The 21107-nt window shown below is 51.7% G+C and overlaps 1 protein-coding gene across 2 annotated transcripts in view; it reads right to left on the bottom strand.

The window, feature by feature from the left end:
- Positions 1-21107, bottom strand: part of Col5a1 (collagen type V alpha 1 chain) — a 155345-nt gene that overhangs the window by 11664 nt on the left and 122574 nt on the right. For both annotated transcript variants that reach the window (XM_021193880.2, XM_021193881.2), the window contains exons 43-63: positions 19955-20062; positions 18611-18664; positions 17704-17757; positions 17504-17611; positions 16699-16752; positions 16486-16593; positions 15128-15181; positions 14244-14351; positions 13648-13701; positions 13385-13438; positions 11578-11631; positions 10975-11028; positions 9990-10097; positions 9858-9911; positions 9713-9766; positions 8615-8722; positions 7436-7489; positions 6674-6709; positions 5196-5249; positions 2734-2989; positions 1923-2035 (exon numbers count right to left, since the gene is read on the bottom strand). In XM_021193880.2, the coding sequence (XP_021049539.1) occupies positions 1923-2035; positions 2734-2989; positions 5196-5249; positions 6674-6709; positions 7436-7489; positions 8615-8722; positions 9713-9766; positions 9858-9911; positions 9990-10097; positions 10975-11028; positions 11578-11631; positions 13385-13438; positions 13648-13701; positions 14244-14351; positions 15128-15181; positions 16486-16593; positions 16699-16752; positions 17504-17611; positions 17704-17757; positions 18611-18664; positions 19955-20062 (1701 nt within the window). The remainder of the gene's footprint in view (positions 1-1922; positions 2036-2733; positions 2990-5195; positions 5250-6673; positions 6710-7435; positions 7490-8614; positions 8723-9712; positions 9767-9857; positions 9912-9989; positions 10098-10974; positions 11029-11577; positions 11632-13384; positions 13439-13647; positions 13702-14243; positions 14352-15127; positions 15182-16485; positions 16594-16698; positions 16753-17503; positions 17612-17703; positions 17758-18610; positions 18665-19954; positions 20063-21107) is intronic.

Below are 21107 nucleotides of genomic sequence, written 5' to 3'. Positions count from 1 at the left end.
ACTGGGGACTTATGGTCTTTGGGGTTCCTAGAGCCATTAGGTAATCTGCTATGACAAGGGAACAGAGACTGTCCTCAAAGCCTCCAGAAACTGTAGGACTAAGGTGACCCCCTTCATCATAGGGCTTGCCTCTGTGCCTCCTTGGGGAGTCTCACATAGGGGGGAGTCTATCTCTATGAAAGCCAAGGCTGAAGATATGCAAGACTGACCAACAGAGTGGTCTCAGTGATAATATGGGCTGAGTCACTGTAGGGGGAGGGTGGGAGGCCGTGTCTCTAGACTGCTTCACTGTTGGTGTGGAAAACCAGAGTTTTCAAGACATCCTAGGCTGACCAGATCCTTTAGAGATCTATACGTGGGATCCAGGCCCAAAGGTTAGGTGGGGAAGAGGCAGGGATATGGATCAACATGATCGCCCCCTTTGAGCTGGCTGGGTGCTAGGACAAAGCCTGACTGCTGGGGAAATGAGGTGTCCTGTCTGCCTGCTCCCCCTCAGAGTCCTGCACCTTTGCCTGGTGGTCTGTCAATGCGACATTCAAATTGTGTAGGAGCAGCTCCCCCCAAGTTAGGGATGGAGAGCATAGGCTTCAACCCAGACTTCTGATCATACCGGCTCCAGCTCTGGAGCCGTGTGTCTCACTGGCTCTAGAAGAAGGTCTACTTATCTTGGGCAGGGCAGCTCTGGCTCAGCCCACAGTCTGTACATGGGGATGAAGTAAGGGGACCGAGTGTCTGTGCATCTGCACAGACTCCATCTGACATTGTCCCAGAGACAGGTTGGCTCCAAGAGGCTGTCTGCAGAGGGCACTAGGGGTGTGCGTGTGCTTGAGAAAGGGCTCTTGGCTCAACTCCATCGACAGCTCAGGCCAGATGGGGGGACACGAGACCCACAGAGCAGATTCTCATGTCTCAGATCTCTGCAAAGCCATGGCTCTTCTCTGGGAGTCCAGTATATCAGAGTGCAAGAGGGACTGCTCTGCTCCTGCTGCCAGTGGCAGAGTGTGACCCAAGGGCATGCTGAGACCCAGGGGCGTGCTGGCGCTTACCACGTTTATGGTGTGACTTAGAGAGAGGATGGCAGCAGCCCCAGGGAGCCCTTATGCTCTCTCCAGCAGGAACCCACTTCCCAGGTGCTAGGGTTGCTAAGAAGCTGTGGTGTGGATCCACATACGCACCTGCCGTGGCCTCCAGAAAACGGCACGGGACAACTCTGATGGAGGGCCCAATGGAGGGCCACTGAAACTGGGGTCATGGTCATCCTCTCAGATATGGGAAGGCTCATTCTCTTAGCTGCCTGTGCCAGCCAGAGTAGCCTCTGACATCACATGCATACAAAAATCCCACCTACAGGAGTGAGCTCAGAAAGGCTACAGGAGTGACTGACTGACACCCCACAAAATATCTTGAGTCAGAACCCAGTTATCTGCTTACAGATTCCTCATACATGCCCCTGCCTGGCACCCAACAGGCCTAGAATAGATCCCACAAAAATAAGCTGGCACCCCCAGTTAAGGCACACGGCAGTCTCTAGTTCTTCTTATTTGTCCCCAAAGGTCTTTCAAAGTTTTAGGTTGCTTTGGGCTGTGATGATGCTGAGCCCCAGGGACGGCTGCCAGCCCCAGGATAATCCTATTGTGGAGGTGGGATGGGGTCGGGGGAGCATGCTCAGGGCAAGTGCTCTTCACACAGAGGAATCTAGGCTGCATCTGCTGCTGTACACCTAAACTATCTCATCGTAGGACAACTTAAGCATGATTTCCGGAAGGATGCTCTTGGTTCTGAAAGTGACTGTCTGCTGGCTTTTAGCCTTAAAGCTATATACACACACACACACACACACACACACACACACACACACACACACACACGAAACACTGAAGCCCTGGCCCAAGCGGAAGCCAGCAGTTGACACGGGTACTCACTCCCTCAGACTTCTTGTCAGGGAAGACGCACGTGGACCCGCCGGCTGTGAAATTGCAGTAGACTTTGAAGGAGTCCCTGGAGCACCCTTGGTTGGGATCGACCCAGTATTCACCTGGATTTCAGAGACAGGGAGGCAGATTCATGAGAATGGCTCCCTGGACTATTGCAGAAGCCACCGCAACATTTCAGCCTAGCTGTTAAATGCACAGCCAGGGCCATAAAGCCACCGACAGCCTCCTTTCCTATCTCACAGTACTCTGCTTTTCCTGAGGGGCGCATAAAGAGGAGCGGACAGTCCTGTTCGCAGGAACGCAGCTGGGACATGAAGCACGCCGTGTAAGAGCCTGCTGACCTTGATGGGTGGATGGCACAAAGACAAAGAATGTTCTGAAATGAACCTGGAACTTTATGGGCGTGGCGTCAGAATCTACAGAAATCAGATACCCCTCAAATCCAGAGGAGGAGCACCCCTACTTCTGGGGAAAGAATTCGATTTCATTTTCCTGCTCAACAGGCCCTTGGTTTGAAGAGGGTGAGGGTGAGGTTCTATGGTTCTGCCAGTGCTTAAGACCCACTTTCCCAAGTACAGCTCTGCACATAATCCCAACTTCAAGCTGCTTTCGGGGCCAGCTAGTGCCAGGCCACAGGATGATACACAATCAGCCCTGACACTCCTCTGCTCTCTGGCTTCTCCTGACATGCTAACCACAGATTAATGAGGGACCCAGCCCAAATCTCCTCCCACAGATGTGAGTGAGTGAGGGGGTGGCTCTGGCTGTCCCTGTCCCCCACACTATGGTCCTCCCTCACCATCTGGGAAATCAGGATGGCAGAGCTGTAGATCCTTGCAGGTACGGGCTGGGTTCTGCTGTGTGCCCAGTGGCCGCTTCATCTGCTCAATCTCCAGCTTCAGGGAGTTGAGGGAACCAAAGATCTCTTCCATGCCATCTGCATAATCCACATAGCTTTCCCCAGCCCCATCGTCCAGGAGCTGGCTGGCATCAATGTTCCGCCGAGTCCTGGATGCCTGGATTGGCAGGGGCTGGATGACCTCACCTGGAGGGCCCTGGGGCACAGAATAGAACAGTTATGAGTAAGAGAGGATGAGAATGACCCTGCTCCAAGGGCAGAGTTAAGGTGACCCTGAGATGAGTCTGGGTCCCTCAGGCTCTGTGTAAGGTAGTCCAGGGGCTGGCAGCACCCAGCCACACCAAGCTTTTCTTGCATGTACATACAACCACAGAACCACACATGCAGACACAATATACACATATTCACAATACAGAACTATGCACATCACATGCATGTGTACATATTAACACATGCAAGCTCACATATAGCCGCTATGTAAAAGTTTCTCCAAGACTGAAACATTCAGTCCTGCAGGTAAATACCTTTAAAAGGAAGGCAAACAATTCAAAATAGCTTCAGAAAGTCCCTGAAACTGACTAGATTCACTAGGCCTCTCCCTGCCAGACTAAGCAATAAAAGCTGAGGGTCCCTCCCTCTCTGAGAAGTAGACTTAAGCTGCAAAGACTCTGAGACTCTGACCAGATGCCTGGAAGACACAAAAACCGGCCAAGCTTCCTGGAAGGTTAGGTCAACTGGGCCACTTAGAAAGGACACTCTTCAATCCTCTGAGCTGCCTGTAGGCTACACAGTTGCTTCAAGTTCCCAGCTTTGTGAGCTGTCACACACACTGGGCTAGGCTTTAAAGATGCAGCTGTTTTTGAGTCATTTCGGCTCCTATAAGTAACCCTTCCCCCATATTCCTGTAAGTCCAATAAAAAGCATGGTTTGCACTGGGCAGTGGTGGCACACACCTTTAATCCCAGCACTTCGGAGGCAGAGGCAGGCAGATTTCTGAGTTCAAGGCCAGCCTGGTCTACAAAGTGAGTTCCAGGACAGCCAGGGCTACACAGAGAAACCATGTCTCGAAAAACCAACCCTCCCCCCAAATTCATGGTTTACCAGGTTAGACTTGAGCAGTAACCATACTTTAGTCTTTCTGGGGTCAAGTAGGTATGTGTGTTGTATCCTCCCAGGAAAAGTTTAGTCATACAACTATACACATGCAGAATATACATATAGAAACATGCATGGATGTTTATATGTTCCATTTCATACATATACATAAGCATAATACACACATAGTAATACGTACTTTTATGATCACACATATGCATACATATACACATACACATCTAGAAACACATATGTATTTATGCATTTTCATATACACATGTACAATATGCACACAGAAACACATATATGTTCACATACTTAAACATATGGAAATATGCCTGCACATTGCACAGGTATATTGGCATATACACATGCACACAAATGCATATACCACATTCATGAATGTATGTTCACAATACATATATGCACATGTACAATACCCATGTAAAAATATATAATATACATTTCATGTCCATACACATGTAAATAAATATATATACATACATCTATACATATACTTACAAACATCCTCTGTGATATATACATATACATGTTTATATACATGCACACACATATATAGAAACATACCTTCACATTTACAAATCCATGTTCACACACATACATGAACATGTACAATATATAGACAGAAAAACACATCCTTGCACACACATGCATGTACATATATGTATATACATATATATCTTAACAATATGTAAACCAGCATATATACATATACATAGGGAAATATATATATATATGTATATATATACACATGTACATTTTCACATATATGCACATGTCACACACTTAAACACACATATGCATACATGTTCACACACATGCATATAGCACAGAGAAACATACGTATATGCCTGTACAAGTATATGTGCATGTTGATACATATATGATCACTTTCACATATACTTAATGCATATTTACACACATATGTATAGAGCACACACAAATGCACAAGTCCATACTTGCAAGTAAACATGTATACAGACACAAAATGTTACTTACTCATATGAATACATACACACACAACTAAGTACACATATGTATGTATAGCAATTTGACACACATAGTATATATACACACATAACACATAACATCCACACACATGGACATCCTATCTCTCTGGCCAATAATCCCATCCAGGGTGAGTCAACCCATGAGCCTATTGAGCCTGTGAGACTCACAGTCCCCTCTGTATCCCCAGGGTATGCCATGCGAGTCTCACTGCATCTCAGACAGCAAGCCCCACAGACAATCCCTCAATTCCCCTTCACACTTCACAGACTACTCACAGGTGGGCCAGGGAGTCCTGGGTGGCCTGCCTCGCCCTTCGGGCCAGTAGGACCCTGGAGAGAAAGCAAGAAAGCAGCACTTGGTCATGAGGCCTCCTGTGTTCTGAATGACCTATTAGCTCCAAGAAGGTCAGGACAAAGGACCAAGGCAGGCAGGGTTCTCTGCTCTTGAGGCCAGGCCCAGCCACCTTGGCCTGAGATGGGCTAGGCTCATTTATAAAGACAGGAGACAGGTGTCAAAGGAAACAAAAATGCCAACAAACAGGCTTACAGAAGCAAGGCAGCTGTGTGGGCCATCAGGGAAATGTGAGCCCAACCCTCAGTGGGCCTTCATCTCTGCAGTCTGCAAGACCGTTATCAGAAAGACAAAAAGTGCTGGAGAGGATGGGGCACTGCTGGTGCGAATGCAGAATGGCTCCGCCATGCTGGAGAGACAGACATGCTACTCGAGCTTGCTGTTCCACCTCTGAGTGTGTCTGAGTAGGGTCCGAGTGACGCTCACACACCCATGTGGCTACTGCACTGACCACAAGAGCTGAGACGTGGAGTCACCCTAGGTGTCCATCCAGGGAGTAAAGAAGGAATGTATCTTACACACACACAAGGAGCACCGCTCAATCATAAAGAAGGCCATCTTGTCTTTGCATGGGTGGTGGGAGTTTGGGGGGCAGGGACGAGGAGGGGGACAGACAGATGAGGGGCACTCAGAAGTGAACATTAACAGAAATACAGTGTATAATAATTTGGAGCATTAACAGTTAATGGAAAGCAGGAGGTAGGGTAGAACAGTGGTTTCAGAGGCTGGGGGAGGGGCGGGGCCCTGGAACACTGGAAGGATGGATGATGGAGATGCTGGGTACCAAACACAGTTACACGGAAGTAAAACAGTGTATTCTGTAGCACAGCGGGACACACACACACACACACACACACACACACACACACACGCACACATAGTCTGCTAGGTTTCATGAATATCTAGAGAGGCTGGATGGCTCCATCTACACGGAACTGCTAATAGCCCCAGCTTGATCAGGACATGTCATGTATACATAGTAAAAAGCCACATGAAGACCCATAATACATGTGATTATTCCATGTTAGCCCAAAGTATCAAGAGACTGCAGGATCTGTCAGAGCTAGGTAGTCTCACTTGGATTTCTCCCACCTTACCCCATGAACAGCTATAATTAAAATAATACTTAAAAACCAGCCAGGGGCAGAGCAATTGGTTATCTGAGAAAAAACAAAAAACAAAAACAAAACAAATAACAAAACAGAAAACCTAAAGACAACAAGAAATGCCAGCAACACACAGTGTAATGAAGAAGAAAAGAGAAGGCGTGGAGAGGACAGCTATGAGTCGGGGTAGGGGCCCAGGGTGGGGGTCCGGGATGGGGGTCCAGCCCTAGGGGACTCCTCTCCCACCTACAAGGCAGTCTGAGGTGTCACAGCCCAGACAAGTCAGAGTCACTTACCGAAGAGCCTTTAGCACCTTTGGGACCTGGAGGGCCCTGCGGAGAGCAGAGGTTAGAACATCAGTAAACAGAAGGGCCACTCAGGTCCCAGGTTTGCTTGGTCACCCCCTAAGAGTCCTCACTATGCCTGCCTGGTCAGTGGGCAGGAGGGTGGATGTGGCTGCCACTGCCTCCAGGAGGGCATCTGATGGCAGGTCACCCTGCCCACAGTGCTCAGCTAGGGAATAACATTTGGACATCAAAAGCCAAGGAGCCCCTGGACTCCTGCAGGGCCTGGAGGGAATCAGCCGCTGGACATCCATGGCCATGTGGGCCCAAGGTCCAGCCTACACAGGTCGCTCAGAGTGGGCAGAGCCCAGGGATGTGGTGATGATACTGTACCGATGGTCTCTCAAAGGTCCAGGCTAGGCTCCTAAGAAAACAAGCCTGGACTGGGCTTGCCCTGCTCATGCACACTGGGAAGAGGAGAGCCAAGGCCAATCTCCTCCCTCTCCCCAGATACAAAAGGCTCCCCATTCTTTGTGTGGGGGTTCAGGGATTAAAATTTGCCTTTCCCTTCCCCTTTGGCAAGGCAAGCAGGGGAGCAGCAACTCCTGTCCTGGTCCTGTCCCTTACGACTCCAAGGTTGTGTTATGTACACATCATCCCTCATTCAATCATCTCTCCTAACATCCTTGTGGTTCTCTGGACAGGCTCATCTATCTCCCATCTGTCCTTGCATCCACTGGGCCCGAGACCCCTGCATCCATCCTAGATACATACCGGCAAGCCAGGAGGACCAGGAGGCCCAAGTGGGCCAGAAGGACCTGTGATGCCCTGGAAGGGAGCAGAAAATGCAGGTTACCAGCTTTTAGATGGGGGTGGAATTGAGGGAGGTGACTGCCATTACCCTGCCATGATTCCAGAATCCCTCATAGTCCCCTTTCTAGGGACCATGAAACCTGGCTGGCAGCTGTAGTCAACCACTCTGGGTGGAGCTTACATCACAGTGGGAGCCACATCTCAATGGATTGAACTGATTGACCAAAACATCAGCCACAGGCTGAAGTCCCCAGGGTCAGCTCCCTGCCCAGGCTGGAAGGATCTGTGCATTAAGATACCACTCCTACCATACACTACTGGAACTCAGAAAAGTCTGCTCCAACTTCCTGCCCAGCTTGGCCACATATCTCCGCTCTTAATGTTAGGCCTTACCATAGTGGACAGAGAAACATGAATGTGTGTTCCAGCCACAGCTGACAGCCCAGCCTCCCAGGGAACAAAGTCCCTCTCCTGTCCTGGGCCTGGACCTCACGGTCCCTGATGGGTCCCATGCTTCCCAAGCCTGTGCCCTGGTGATCCTCCTCCTGCACCCCGGCCAAGACCACAGTTTGTGGGGAGAAGTGAGTACGCATTCACAAACAGAGTCACACAAGTCTGAAGCTTGGGACACAAGTCTCCCCCCATTTCACCTCCTGCAGTCAAACCAAGACACAGCCAGGGTTTCCTCCGCCATGGCTCACCAAGATTGCAAACTAACCAGCTACAGTGGATTCTGGGGTAAGTCTGGGGTCAGAGGTGGGCATCTGTGGCAAGGTGGGGGCAAGGATGTTAGTGGCCATTGCTCCACCCCTCCCCACAAGTAAACATGGATGCCGGCCCGCCACTGTCTTCTGCCTGGCCAGTCAGGTCAGAGGCTTTTGCATAGAGTGGGAGGGAAGAACCTGACTGCTAAGACCCCTGATTCTGAGGATCCTCAGAGCAGCGAGGAGAGAGCCCCCGCCTCCACTTGAGACCTGGGTTTGGGGTGCGTGCTAACTGTGCCTCCCAGACCTAGCTAAGTCCAAGCCTCACTGGCCCCATCTGCAAAGCAAGATTTGGGGTTCCATGCCAATGAGGGCGTCCTCCCAGCCTCCTCGGGAAACTAGAGGCTGCTCCATGGATGCCAGTTACTATATATACCTGTTCTCCTTTAGGACCAGATGAACCCTGGGGGCCTGGGAGTCCACGGTCACCCTTTTCACCTTGCTCTCCTGGAGGTCCGATGAGTCCAATCAGGCCTGGATGGCCCTGTGAGGAAATGGAGCCATGATAGGTATCTGTGCTACCAGTGCCCTGAGTCCACCGCACAGCGGGCAGGGTGACAGGGCTCATAGCCACAGCTCAGGGAAACATATCATCGTCAACATGTTGGGGAGTGAAAGTAAGCAAAGTCAGGACAGGTGACAAGACGGATCTCACGGCCCCTTGCTAGTAAGGAATGTATTTGAAGAAACACTCAGAGAGAACCAGGGTACGGCTGAGCAGTGAAGGATTTGACCAGCATGTGTGGGGCCCTGGGTTCAGTTCATAGTACTGCCACCATCCCTGGCACTGAGCCACCACCATCCCTGGCACGGAGCCCCAATAGCAACCAAAAAGAAGCCTACGGGGGCACCCAGATCCAGAGACCATGGGATTTTCCTGATAGTTTCTGCCTATATTTTTACTTAGGAAACATTTCTGACTTTAGGTAAGCATGCCACCTTTTCCCGAAAGGCCTGAGGCTGACACAGGATGGCAACTGCTGAGAACTGAGTAAACTCATCTGGACATCTTTCGAGAGAAAAAGCCCCCGTGCCTGCCTCAAACATCTTTTGGTTTCATATGAGCATCTACAATGTTCTGGAAGGACTTCCGAGTCGGAAAGGATGTTCTTGCTACCTTCTCTGTAAGCAGCTGTTTGTCTTGTGAGCTCGTTTATTTACAAATAAATCGATGGAAGGAGAAAAGTCACCATCTGTTAATGAAGCCACCAGGGCTCTAGAAGGTTCTAGTCAATGCTGGGGGGCGGGGGGTGTCTAGGACTCCTGGCATACAGACACAAGTCTCAGCCCCGTGATTATTTCTCTTCTCTTGCTCTACCTCAGCGTCCCATGAGAGCCACAGCAGGTACTTGGCAGTAGATCAGTAATTCCTGGGATGGAGTCATGGGTGCTGTTACTGAAATGCTGGGGTCCCCTAAGTCTGAGTCAAGGGTGCTGTTCTTGCAATGCTGGGGTCCCCTAAGTCTCAGCTCACCTTTTCACCTTTGGGACCGGAGTCTCCTTTGAGGCCAGGGAGTCCTGGAGGACCCTGCAGGAGAGGAGAGAGGAGTCAGTGTCCTTGTCCTAGTGGGTTCCAGTGCCCTAACCATTCAGACCCAGTGACACTACATGCTGCTCACCATGGGGCCGGGTGGACCGTCGGGGCCTGGGGATCCTGGGAGGCCTTGCTCACCCTGAAACAGAGTCCGCTGGTGTAATTCTGTGCCTCCATCAGCACCTCTCCCTCATCCCAGGCCTGACAGGTCACTTACCACAGGACCAGGGATCCCACGGAGACCATCGGGGCCAGGCTTCCCAGGGGCCCCTTGGGGGCCAATGGGGCCAGTCTTCCCAGGAGGGCCTTCTAAGCCAGCTTCTCCCTGCAGAGGAGGATGTATATGCTCAGAGGCTCAAAGGGCCCAGTGCCAACCCCCTGGGGAGCTGTGGAGGTGCTCCCATGTGTCCTGAGTGGTGCCACGCCCCATCTTCCTGTGGAGGCTGACTTGGCCCAAACTCTATTCTGTTATCCAAACACAGTGGCTCCCTGATCTTGTTGACCACAGAAGATCACCTACCCGGTGTCAGGCCACACAGCACCCAGATGCAGAGTTCACTAAGTCTCAAAAAAAGACCCAAAAAACTGGCAAATGTTCCCATCTTGGCCATGTGGGTCACCTCACTGAGAGAGTGGCTGAGTGTCTCAGTGCTGGGCACCATGTGAACCACTTAGGTGGTGGCTAGCCCAGTCTCCTGAGGCTGTCTTCCCTTCTGTCATAGGTCAAAGACTGGGCGTGATCTCACCCTGTCCTCTTTCTGTCTCCTTCCTCTGGCCACCTCATCCTCCCTCAGGCTCCCTGATCCTTCCCATCTCCCTCTGGGTCCTGGATCCTGTGTCCTCAGGCTGCCCCTAACCTCTTTCAGGGCCACCGATGCTACAGCCACCGGGGTAACTTCCGGGTCCCGTGTCCTCAGGCTGCGCCTAACCTCTTTCAGGGCCACCGATGCTACAGCCACCGGGGTAACTTCCGGGTCCCGTGTCCTCAGGCTGAGCCTAACCTCTTTCAGGGCCACCNTTTCAGGGCCACCGATGCTACAGCCACCGGGGTAACTTCCGGGTCCCGTGTCCTCAGGCTGAGCCTAACCTCTTTCAGGGCCACCGATGCTACAGTCACCAGGGTAACTTCCGGGTCCCGTGTCCTCAGGCTGCCCCTAACCTCTTTCAGGGCCACCGATGCTACAGCCACCAGGGTAACTTACCTTGGCTCCTTTCTCCCCCTGCCTGCCTTCAGGGCCTGCAGGGCCCGGGGGACCCTAGAAAAAACAACAGAACAACAAAGAATTGAGGTTGGAGACCAGGGAAGCTACAGGATATGAGGCCACGCTGGGCCACTGGCCAGTGAAGATGCAGGCCCCATATGGGGTCCACAGCTCCAGGTGCCGGCCAGGCCTCTGGTGATCTAGAGCTATCTTAGGTGCCTGGCATACACAAGGCCCTCTCCCCCCTGTGCACTCTTTGGCTCAAGTGCTGCCTGCCGTCCAGGTACCCACCGGAGCTTGCAATAGACTAGGCCTGGTCTCCTCTCTCATAATGGTCAGGTCTAGGGGCAAGGAGAGCCCAGCTTTTGCAGATGTTTTCCCCATATGATGGTATAATGGGCATCACTGGCCATCCTCATACATCTGATCTAGACTCTTAGACTCTGCTTCCTCAGAGGTCACTGCACCCAGCTGTGTCACCCCCACCTATCTGTGACCTGATGAGTGTGTCCCACGTTTCAGATATCCATGTACCCTCCTCAGGGCCATGTGGAGCATCAGGGACTCCACAAGGGGTGAGGAGGGGTGGGCAGAAGGACTTACCCTCTTTCCTGGAGGCCCAGATGGACCAGGTTCACCAGTAGGGCCCGGGGACCCCTGGTTAGGAGAAAGAATATAGAGTGTCAGAAATCTGTCCCATCAGAACACACGAGCATGCTGCCCACAGCCAAGGAAACACACAGAAATGTGTCATTTCCACATGTCCAGCCCTGCACAGCCCCTCTGTGGTATGAGCATAGCAAGTCCACAGACAAGTCCCTACAGCCTTCGTGGCCCTTCGCCCGTTGGTGGCACTCAGAGAATCCAAGTCACACTCCACAGTTGCTGCACCTTGGGCAAAGCGATCCCCTGGGGGCATGCTTGTGCCTAGCACTCTGCTGTCTGGTTTCTACCGCTCTGCCATCACCTGCCTCTCATTTGCAGAAGGACCAAGCTGGGAGCCCAAGGCAGGGGCTTGGGGAACAGGGGCGAGGACAGGACACATCTGATTCACAGCCTGTGTCCCCAGCCCTTCGTTTCCACGGCTGCCTGTCTCATATCAATGATACAATATTTACCCTTGGGTCAGAGATAGAGTTTGGATGGCCTCTGGAGCCTAGGCTCATATCAAATTTCCCTTGTGCTGGTATTGACAGGAGGGGCCTGCTTTTCAGATCATCTGAGTATGCATAGATTTCATCACCATCAGAGAAATGAGCTAATTATAAAAGGGGGGTTAAGCCCACCTCCCCCTCCCCATAACTGCATGATGACATCACTATATTATTATTATTATTATTATTATTATTATTACAGGATCTTACTCAGAAACCAAGGCTGACCTTACACTCATAATGTAGACCAGAAAGGCCTCAAACCTTGGGAGGCAGAGGCAGGCGGATTTCTGAGTTCGAGAACAGCCTGGCCTACCGAGTGAGTTCCAGGACAGCCAGGGCTATACAGAGAAACCCTGTCTCGAAAAACCAAAACAAAACAAAAACAAACAAACAAACAAAAACAAAAGAAAAAGAAAGAAAGAAAGAAAGAAAGAAAGAAAGAAAGAAAGGAAGGAAGGAAGGAAGGAAGGAAGGAAGGAAGGAAGGAAGGAAGNAAGAAAGAAAAGAAAAGAAAAGAAAAGAAAAGAAAAGAAAAGAAAAGAAAAGAAAAGAAAAGAAAAGAAAAGAAAAGAAAAGAAAAGAAAAGAAAAAAGAAAGGCCTCAAACTTGCAGCAATCCTCCTGCCTCAGTTTCCCAAGAGCTGGATCAGAAGCATGAGCCACCATATCTGTTCTTGCCTTGTTACGCCATGGCAGGACGCCCCACCTGATAAGTTCCCTCTATCTTGGGTCCCTAGCCTGTAGCACTAAGCCCAACACACTTATCTTGTTTTAATCACCCAGCCTGTAACGTTCACATTAGCAGTAAGAAGACCTTGACATTCGTTCTTAGGAGCTAGTCCCACCTTGGGTGTGGGCTGAAGAGACCTCTGACAGAAACCCAGTCCAGCCCAGGGACCTGAAGAAGTCACCTGGTCCCACCCCAAAGAGACCACTTCACATTAAAACAGCCGCTCAAGGTCAAGTGGCCACAGTCACAGGACGTTGGGCCTGTGGGAGGGGGTTGTACTCCTGTTGATCAACTTTGGCTGGCATTCAGGGTGAGATCTGGGGCAGAACCCTTGGAGCTTCATACAGGTCCTCTGCTGGGATGCATATGCATCCTTTCTTTGGAGGAAGGGTCCCAGCCTTCACCAAGTCCTTGGGAGCCCTGAGCTCTGCACACAGTCAAGAGGGACCTAAGTTTTGGCTTCTCATAAAGACCCAAGAATGCAAGGAGGCTCCCACGAGAAAGCCATCAGACCGAACACTCACCGTCTGCCCAGGTTCACCGTCGTCCCCTTTGTCACCAGGTGGGCCGTCTTGACCCTGTGGGAACAAGAAAATTGTTTCCAGTGCACAGATCAAGTTCATCCTCCAGCCCGAGTGTGTCCTCAGGTCCTCTCCCACGGGCTGGGCATTGGAACAGGGACAGCCTGGAGAGGTGCTGCGCCCCTGAGAACCCAGGACAGGAGAGGAAGCAGAGAGCAGGAAAACTGGGGGTGACAAGAGGCGGCAGAGAGGAGATGGACACTTACTGCGGGGCCTGGCTCTCCAGGGGGACCAGGGTCTCCAGGAAAGCCCACGGGGCCCTGAGAAGAGAGAGGTAAGCTATTAACAGCCTGACACACCCTGCCCGGCCCACCAGGACCCAGGTTACAAGACAAGGGACGGTCCCAATACCTCCAGCACTTTTGATCAGGGGAACCTTGTCCTGAAGAGTCCACAGAGCAGCAAACCCACCCATGAGGCAGACCCCAGGCAACAGCCTTCTGCTCTTTGGACACTAGTGAGGACAGACGTCCTGCCTGGACATCCACTCCAGTACCCCCTTTGACTTCTGATGCAAAGTTGGGGCCAGCAGAGAAAAACAGGGCCCTGAGACTGAAGGGCTTTCATCAGGACACTCCTCCCCGTGAACGCTGCTTCTATCCCATGCTTCCCTGCTCCCCTCTTATAGCCTCACCAGTAGCTGGTGTGGACACCTCTAGAGTAGACAAAATTACCCCTAAGACACACAGCACTCACACAGCTGTCCCCAGACCAGGGTGCGCACGATGCAGGCACTCCAGGGACGCAGAACAGCCTGTGTTCAGGGCTCTGCCCAGACACCACTGTATCTAGCATTACTCACAGGGCTGCCTTTGGGGCCATCATCTCCAGGAGGGCCTTTGGGTCCAGGGGGTCCAGCAGCACCAGAGGGGCCAGCCTCTCCCTTCTCCCCTCTTTCTCCTTTAGGTCCCTGTGGAGGAAGAGGCTATGGTTCAGTTCTCAGAGCCCACTAGGTGCTCACCTAGAACCTGAAATGTGCTGGCCTACAGTGGGCCATCTATAGACTCCCTGCTGCTCCTCATTGCCAGCTCTTTCCCAGCATCCCCTGGGCCCAGGACAGGGATGGTTGCTGTTCTTGCTACCTATTCTCCATAGCAACTCCATATGCAACAAGGACAGACAAAGAGCCCTGCCCTTCTCAAACCTCCAAGGCCCAGGCTCAGCTCTACGTTAGGGCTGGCTCCTGGATTAATACAAGGCAGCTGGGATTACTCGGGGTATCTCCAGCCCAGGGGTCTCAGGTACAGGAAACTGAGACATCTCAGTCCTCAGTCCCTCAGGATGCTTCTTAGGCCTGACCACACCCCAACCTTTAGAGGCCTGGCTATTCTCAGGCTAGCCTTGAACGTCTATGTCGGCAAGGTAGATATGGCCACAGCAGCCTGTGAAAGGGCCTATGTGCCACAGATGGTAGTCACTGGTGGCCAGGAGTTCTGGGCTCATTGCTGAGGGCTGCCAGTGAACACATATAAGCTCAACCCCACATCTGTCCACATGAATGCACATAAGTTCACTCCCCACAGTGTGCCACACTTCCCCACCACAGTTCTGTAGTGTGCAGTGCAATAGGGCCATGACTCCCATTTCACAGGAAGGGAAACTGAGGCAAAACTGAAGCTTCTGGTCCAGCGCCTTGTCTGTGTTCCCACTGGGCATGTCCTATCTTTCCTCTGGGGCCACACTCACCAGGGGACCTGCTTCTCCTGGAAGGCCAGGCTCTCCGGCTTCACCAGGCTCTCCCTGAGGAAAGTCAGTATTAGAAGGTTCCCTCACTGAGGTGCTAGCAGAGGGTCCATCTGCCAGCACCTGCCCATCTGCCCATCTGCCTGCCAGTCCTTGGGCATCTGGTGTTCAGGACTCTATAGAATCACGGTTACTGTCTCCAGATAGCTCACAGATAGCAGTGAGAAACCAATCAGGAAGAAAGAGTGTGTGAGGGATGAGGGGGATGTGGGGGTGGGGAAGGGGTGGGATACTGTACAAATCACAAGGGAACACCAGCTAAAGGCTGTCCCAAGCAGGTGCTCTACTTCCTGACCACGGGTGTGACGTGATCAGCCACCTCACACCCCTGCCGCCATGCCTTCCCCACAAACATGAGTCAAGCAAGCCTGGCAGCCTTAGAGTTGATTTTCTCAGGTATTCTGTCCCAGCAGTGGGACATGCAACTAACAGAGGACACAAAGCAGGGCCGAGCGCAGAGGCCCAGTGCATTCTCCTGCAGCACTGAGACAGGAAGGCAGGGCCTGGGGGGCGGGGGCAAGTGAGGGCTGCGCAGGGGTGAGGCAGGAAGGGGGAGACAGCAGGGCCTCTACCCCTGCACCCGTTTCTCTGACCTTTCATATCGTAATGAACAAGAGTAGCATGTGCCGAGCATAGCACCCCACATCAGAAGCAGTCCCTCACAATGGCAGGCAGCAGGCTTCCAACCCTCTCAAGGCCCAAGATCGCTTCCCAAGGCCTCGTTCTCAGCACTCTGTGGAGCTCAGTCTCACACTGTAACTGTCATGGTGCCCACTCACATGTACTCATGTTCACATATGTGTATTCAGAAGTGTGTGTGCACACATTCACATGTATTCATGCCCACACTCTCAGCCTCAGTGGCTCAGTCTCAAGGGCCAGGCCCTGACACCAACAGGGAGGAATGACAAGGCCCTCACTGTGAGAAAGTAGGTCATCAGAGCAAGCTCAGTGTGGAGGGGGATAGGGGGACGTTCATCAGGTCTGAACTGGATGGAAGGAGGCTGTGGGGATTGGAGATCGGATGGGCACATTATCGCTTTAGGTTTTGCAAACAGTTGTTACAAATGAACACTGTCAGAGCTCCCACCTCAAGTCCATGAGTCTACTCATGATGGATGAGATGGGAGTGTCTCTGCACACACACACACACACACACACACACACACACAACCGCATATGTGTGAACATACACAGGCACATGAGTGCATACACACAGGCACACAGGACTGCGTGTACACACAAACACACTACTTCTCATGCAGTCTTGGGGCAGACACTGAGACGGAGGCAGACATCACCTTTTCTCCGACTGCACCAGGGTTGCCAATCCCTCCAGGGGGACCCTGTGGCCCATCGGCACCTGGAGCTCCAGAGGGTCCTCGGGGGCCTGGTGGACCAGGAGGGCCCTGGGAAGAAGAAAGGCCATTGAGCAAGACAAGATGTAAATATCTGTCTCCGGAATGAAAACCAGGGGAGCCGCCATACTGGGTCTCGATGGCATAGCTGCTTACCATCTGGCCCACGTCTCCTGTCTCGCCCTTTTCTCCTGGAGGTCCTGGCAAGCCCTGTGGACAGAAAACTGTGGTGAGGTACCACTCTGTGAGAGACACACATGGCTCTTGGGATCGCCACTCCCATGATGGTTCCTGGAGGCCCTGCAATGTGTTTCCATGAATCTGCCTGCACGGAAGGATTAGGGCTCCAACACTGAGGACATAATCAGAGGAGAATGCAAAGATTTATGAGCAACAGTGCTTATGGTGGCTTCCCATAAACGATAAACCTAATGAGCCGGCAGCAGGGAACCTTCCGGATAAATCAAGTCTCCACCATATGCCAAATACTACCAGTAACTCAAAATTGTGTTTTCCAAAGTAAAGTCTTGTGTTCAAGGAATACTTAATGACGTTCAACATGCCTCGTTAGATAAAATAAAGGCTGCTGTGTGCTTTGTAGCACATGACAAGCTTGAGTCATGTGGTAGGAACAGGTAGCTGAAAGGGCACCGGATGAGGTGGGCTGGGTTGACGCTGTCACTTCTAGGTGTGTTCAGATGAGGACTGTGTACGCCCTTCTTACAGGACACCATTTCCCAGGATTCCATAGTAAATGTGGAAACAGCTTCCACTGTGTGTGTGTGTGTGTGTGTGTGTGTGTGTGTGTGTATGCACACATATGTTTGGATTCACAGGATACTGGCAGCAAAAACTCTCTACTACTGAGGCTCAGTTTCCCTAGTCTTAAAATGACAGGAAGAATGGACCCAGCAAGAGACTGACACCTCTGCTGGAGGGTCCTGGGAAGCTCTGTGGTTACCTGCAATCCCACTGGCCCAGGGGGTCCTGGGAAACCTCTTGAACCTTCATCTCCCTTCTGCCCAAACAGGCCCTGCTGTCCACGAGGGCCAGGTTCACCATCTGCTCCCTGGAGGAAGGAAGTGCGCATGGGTGAGCTCACGTGGATGGACAACGGGTTGAGTGGCAGGCCTTGCTATGTCATCTGACACAGATACTCACCGAAGGGCCTGGCTGTCCAATGGGGCCTTGAGGACCGGTAGGCCCAGGAGGACCCTGTAGGTGTCAAACAGAAACATAATTGTTCTGGAATTGCAGATGAGTCCAGGAGTAGGTCAATTCTGACTCCAGAAGTGGCTGGCTCGTACAGGATGTGATTATTAGTCCCCAAATGTGCCAGTCACCGAGGAATATCAACTATTAACATCATAGCATAAGCCAGGTTGTAAGCTTGGAGAAGTGGGCAAGGCTCTCAATTCAACCATGATCATGTTGCTATGGGTAACAGAAGTAGAACAGATCACTATGTGTCCCCTCAGCAGCCGCCAAATGCCCCGCTGTGGCACATGGGGCCCCTGGGACAAGGATCAGAGGCCTCAAATCTCCTAAGTGCTGAGCTAGGAAGGACTCCCCACGACCCCTGCTGTCCTGCCGTCCTTAAGCACTGATCACTGTGAGCGCAGGAACAGGGGGAGAGAAAAGCCAGTGGGAACAGAGCCCTGCTATTGGAGGGCCTGTAGAGAAAGCCTGGTGATGTCACCTAGGAGTAAGAACACGGACATTAATCAGGGCTCATGCCACTGGAGAGGGCTGGTGTGACCTGGTGAAGCACCCACCCCCTAGCATCTCTGAATGCATGAAAGGATGGATGCCCTGCCTCTGCAGAGCTCTGTGGTCCTCAGCGCTGGGCCCCCAGGCAGACAGACGCAGGACTGGTCATGGTCTCAGGCCAAGAGATTCTCTCACACACATGAACATACATGAATATACATACATATGTGCATGGGACATTCTCCGGAAAGAAAGTCAATGGTGTGACCCAGGAGTTGGCAGTGCTGGGATCATGGAGTATGAACCCAGGGTGTACCTTCTGTGCTCAGCAGCCGCCCCTGCACACTCACACTCTTACCTGCTCGCCTTTGTCGCCCTTGCTTCCCTTCTGCCCTGGCTCTCCGATCTCTCCCTGGGGATGGACAGGGAGGACGCTGTTAGTGTGAGCCTCTCTTGGTCCAGGACTAGCCAACAGAAAGCATCTCCTTATATGAATTTGATATCCTTTCTGATTTTGATATCTGTGTGTACACAGATCTCTCTCTCTCTCTCCTCTCTCTCTCTCTCTCTCTCTCTCTCTGTGTGTGTGTGTGTGTGTGTGTGTGTGTGTGTAGAGGTACAAATTCATATGTATGCACGTGGCCTGCATGTGTGTCTGTACACTGTATGTGGGCATTCTGAGGAGGCCAGAAGAGGGTGTTGGATCCCTCGGAACTGGAATTAGAGGCAGTTGAAAGCTGCCACATGGGTGCTAGGAACTGAACCCCAGAAAAGAGCAGCAGTGTTCTTAAATCACTGAGCCGTATCTGCAGACCCCCTAGTTGCTGTCCGTTCTATTTCTCAATGGCCTTGAACTCGCTTCTGTAGACCAGGTTAGCCAGCCAGAGAACCCAGAGATCTTCCTCTCTCTACCTCCCCAGTTCTGAGATGACAGACACAGCACTACATCTGGCTCTTATAGACCAGGATTGGGGGGTCAAACTCATGTCCTAAGCTTGCAAGACAAGCGCTTTACTGACTGAGACATTTCCCCAGTTCCTTTGTGATACTTGGATTACTGCCAAGGTGTTAATAGTAGGCATGGCGATGTGGTGGACTAATGTCCTCTCCGCTGTTTCTGTTGGACTGCCTCCCACACAGAGACATAAGACTAAGACGTCCTTTGTGCAGAGGTGACAAAGTCAGAAATATCACCAGAGAACTATGACAAATGGAGATCGGCCCTGAAGAGCTAAGCCGTACCATCTTTCCTTAATGAAGTATAAAATCCAGGCTCCTCTGTAATGGTATCAGAAATAGCAATAAAAACAGAGCTTCGATCATTCAAGAGAAGATGCTTAAAAATAGACTCAGAGTAAAATCTCATTAAATCCAGCCCCACACAGTCCCAGTCTGAAAGGGTTCAGGAGGGAGCAGGGAGTAATTTCTTCAGCTGTGGCTGTGACCTGCACTTGTCTCAGGTGACAGCAGAGCTGCCGAGGAGCCAAGTGTTTCCAGGCTCCCCCGAGCCACACTACACACACACTATAGGTCTTGTTTGTTGCCGTTTATTTGTGTGCTAACTTCAAAATCACCCCCCCCTGCCAGGTTGAGGGGGCACTGCACTGCTCTGCCCACCGAACCCTCTTTATCATATACACTGCTGTTTAAAACTTTTCCACCCACTGCCTGCCTGGCCACACACACTTCAAGTCCTCCATACCTTATCTCCATCTTCTCCAGGAGGACCCACTGGGCCGGCTGGTCCAGGGAGCCCCACAGGACCTTGGAGGCCATCTCGGCCAGCTGGGCCTTGTGGACCTTTCTCGCCCTAGAGAGGACAGGCAATTCAGACTCAATATGGTTTCATATTGGGAATACCAAGTCATGGCTTCTCACCCCAGAGGGACACGGGGGAGGAAAGCCAGAGCTGTGAGGGAATGATTAGGACTGTCATGGTCCTAACATATCAGTCAGTGGCATGGAAGCCAATTCCAACCAGTCTGGACCCTGAATGGCGGGCACCTTGCTGTGCCAGGGCCATGCTCAGAATGGCACATGATGAAAACCTCACTGAATCCAGCCCCATACAGTTCGGTCTGAAATGGTTGAGAGGGAGGCAGGGAGCAATGTAGAAGAAAACACGAGGAAACCGAGGCACAGCTGATGCTGTGGTCTGGACGCAGCAGTGAGGGCCTGCTGCTCTGTGGAGGCTGTGGGGATGTGAGGAGCTGGAGGGAGTGAGAGGAAGGACGGCACCACACTTGTTCTGGAGAATTAGGACCTGCCCACCCGCTTCCTGGCTCCCACGAGGTGAGTGCCTCTGACCCTGCATGTCCTTCCGACCGGATGCTCTCTCTCACTACAGACCCACAGCAATGGAGCCAACCACGAACCAAAACCTCTGGAACCACCGGGCCCAAACAAATCCTTTTATTTAAGTGGTTTCGCTCAGATATTTGTCAAAGTGACAGGAAGGTTACTAGCAGAGCTTGTGAACCGAAGTCTCTGAGCCGGTTTGGCCTCCTCCAAGCTGGTGAGCAGAGACCACACTGTACTTCAGGGCCCGAGCAGCAGCAGCTTCCGCAAACTGTTATTCTGTCAATTCTTTGTGAACACCCTGCCTGTGCACACAGACACGCATACACACATGAACACATGCCATGTGAGCACACACATATACATAAGCACAAATAAACAAGCACACATGCACGTCCATGGTCATGTTCATACACAGGATATTACGTGCAAGCATACTACACATGCAGGCATACACACACATACAAATGCATGCAGACATGCGTATTCACATATATACATGCATGACATGTATTGCACACAGACATACATATACAAAATTATCATTTCTGCCCTCA

The sequence above is a fragment of the Mus pahari genome, chromosome 3 (genome assembly GCF_900095145.1).
Source record: "Mus pahari chromosome 3, PAHARI_EIJ_v1.1, whole genome shotgun sequence".
Classification (NCBI taxonomy): Eukaryota; Metazoa; Chordata; class Mammalia; order Rodentia; family Muridae; genus Mus; species Mus pahari.
Note: the sequence above shows the minus strand (reverse complement) of the source record. Positions and strands in the feature narration are given on the sequence as shown.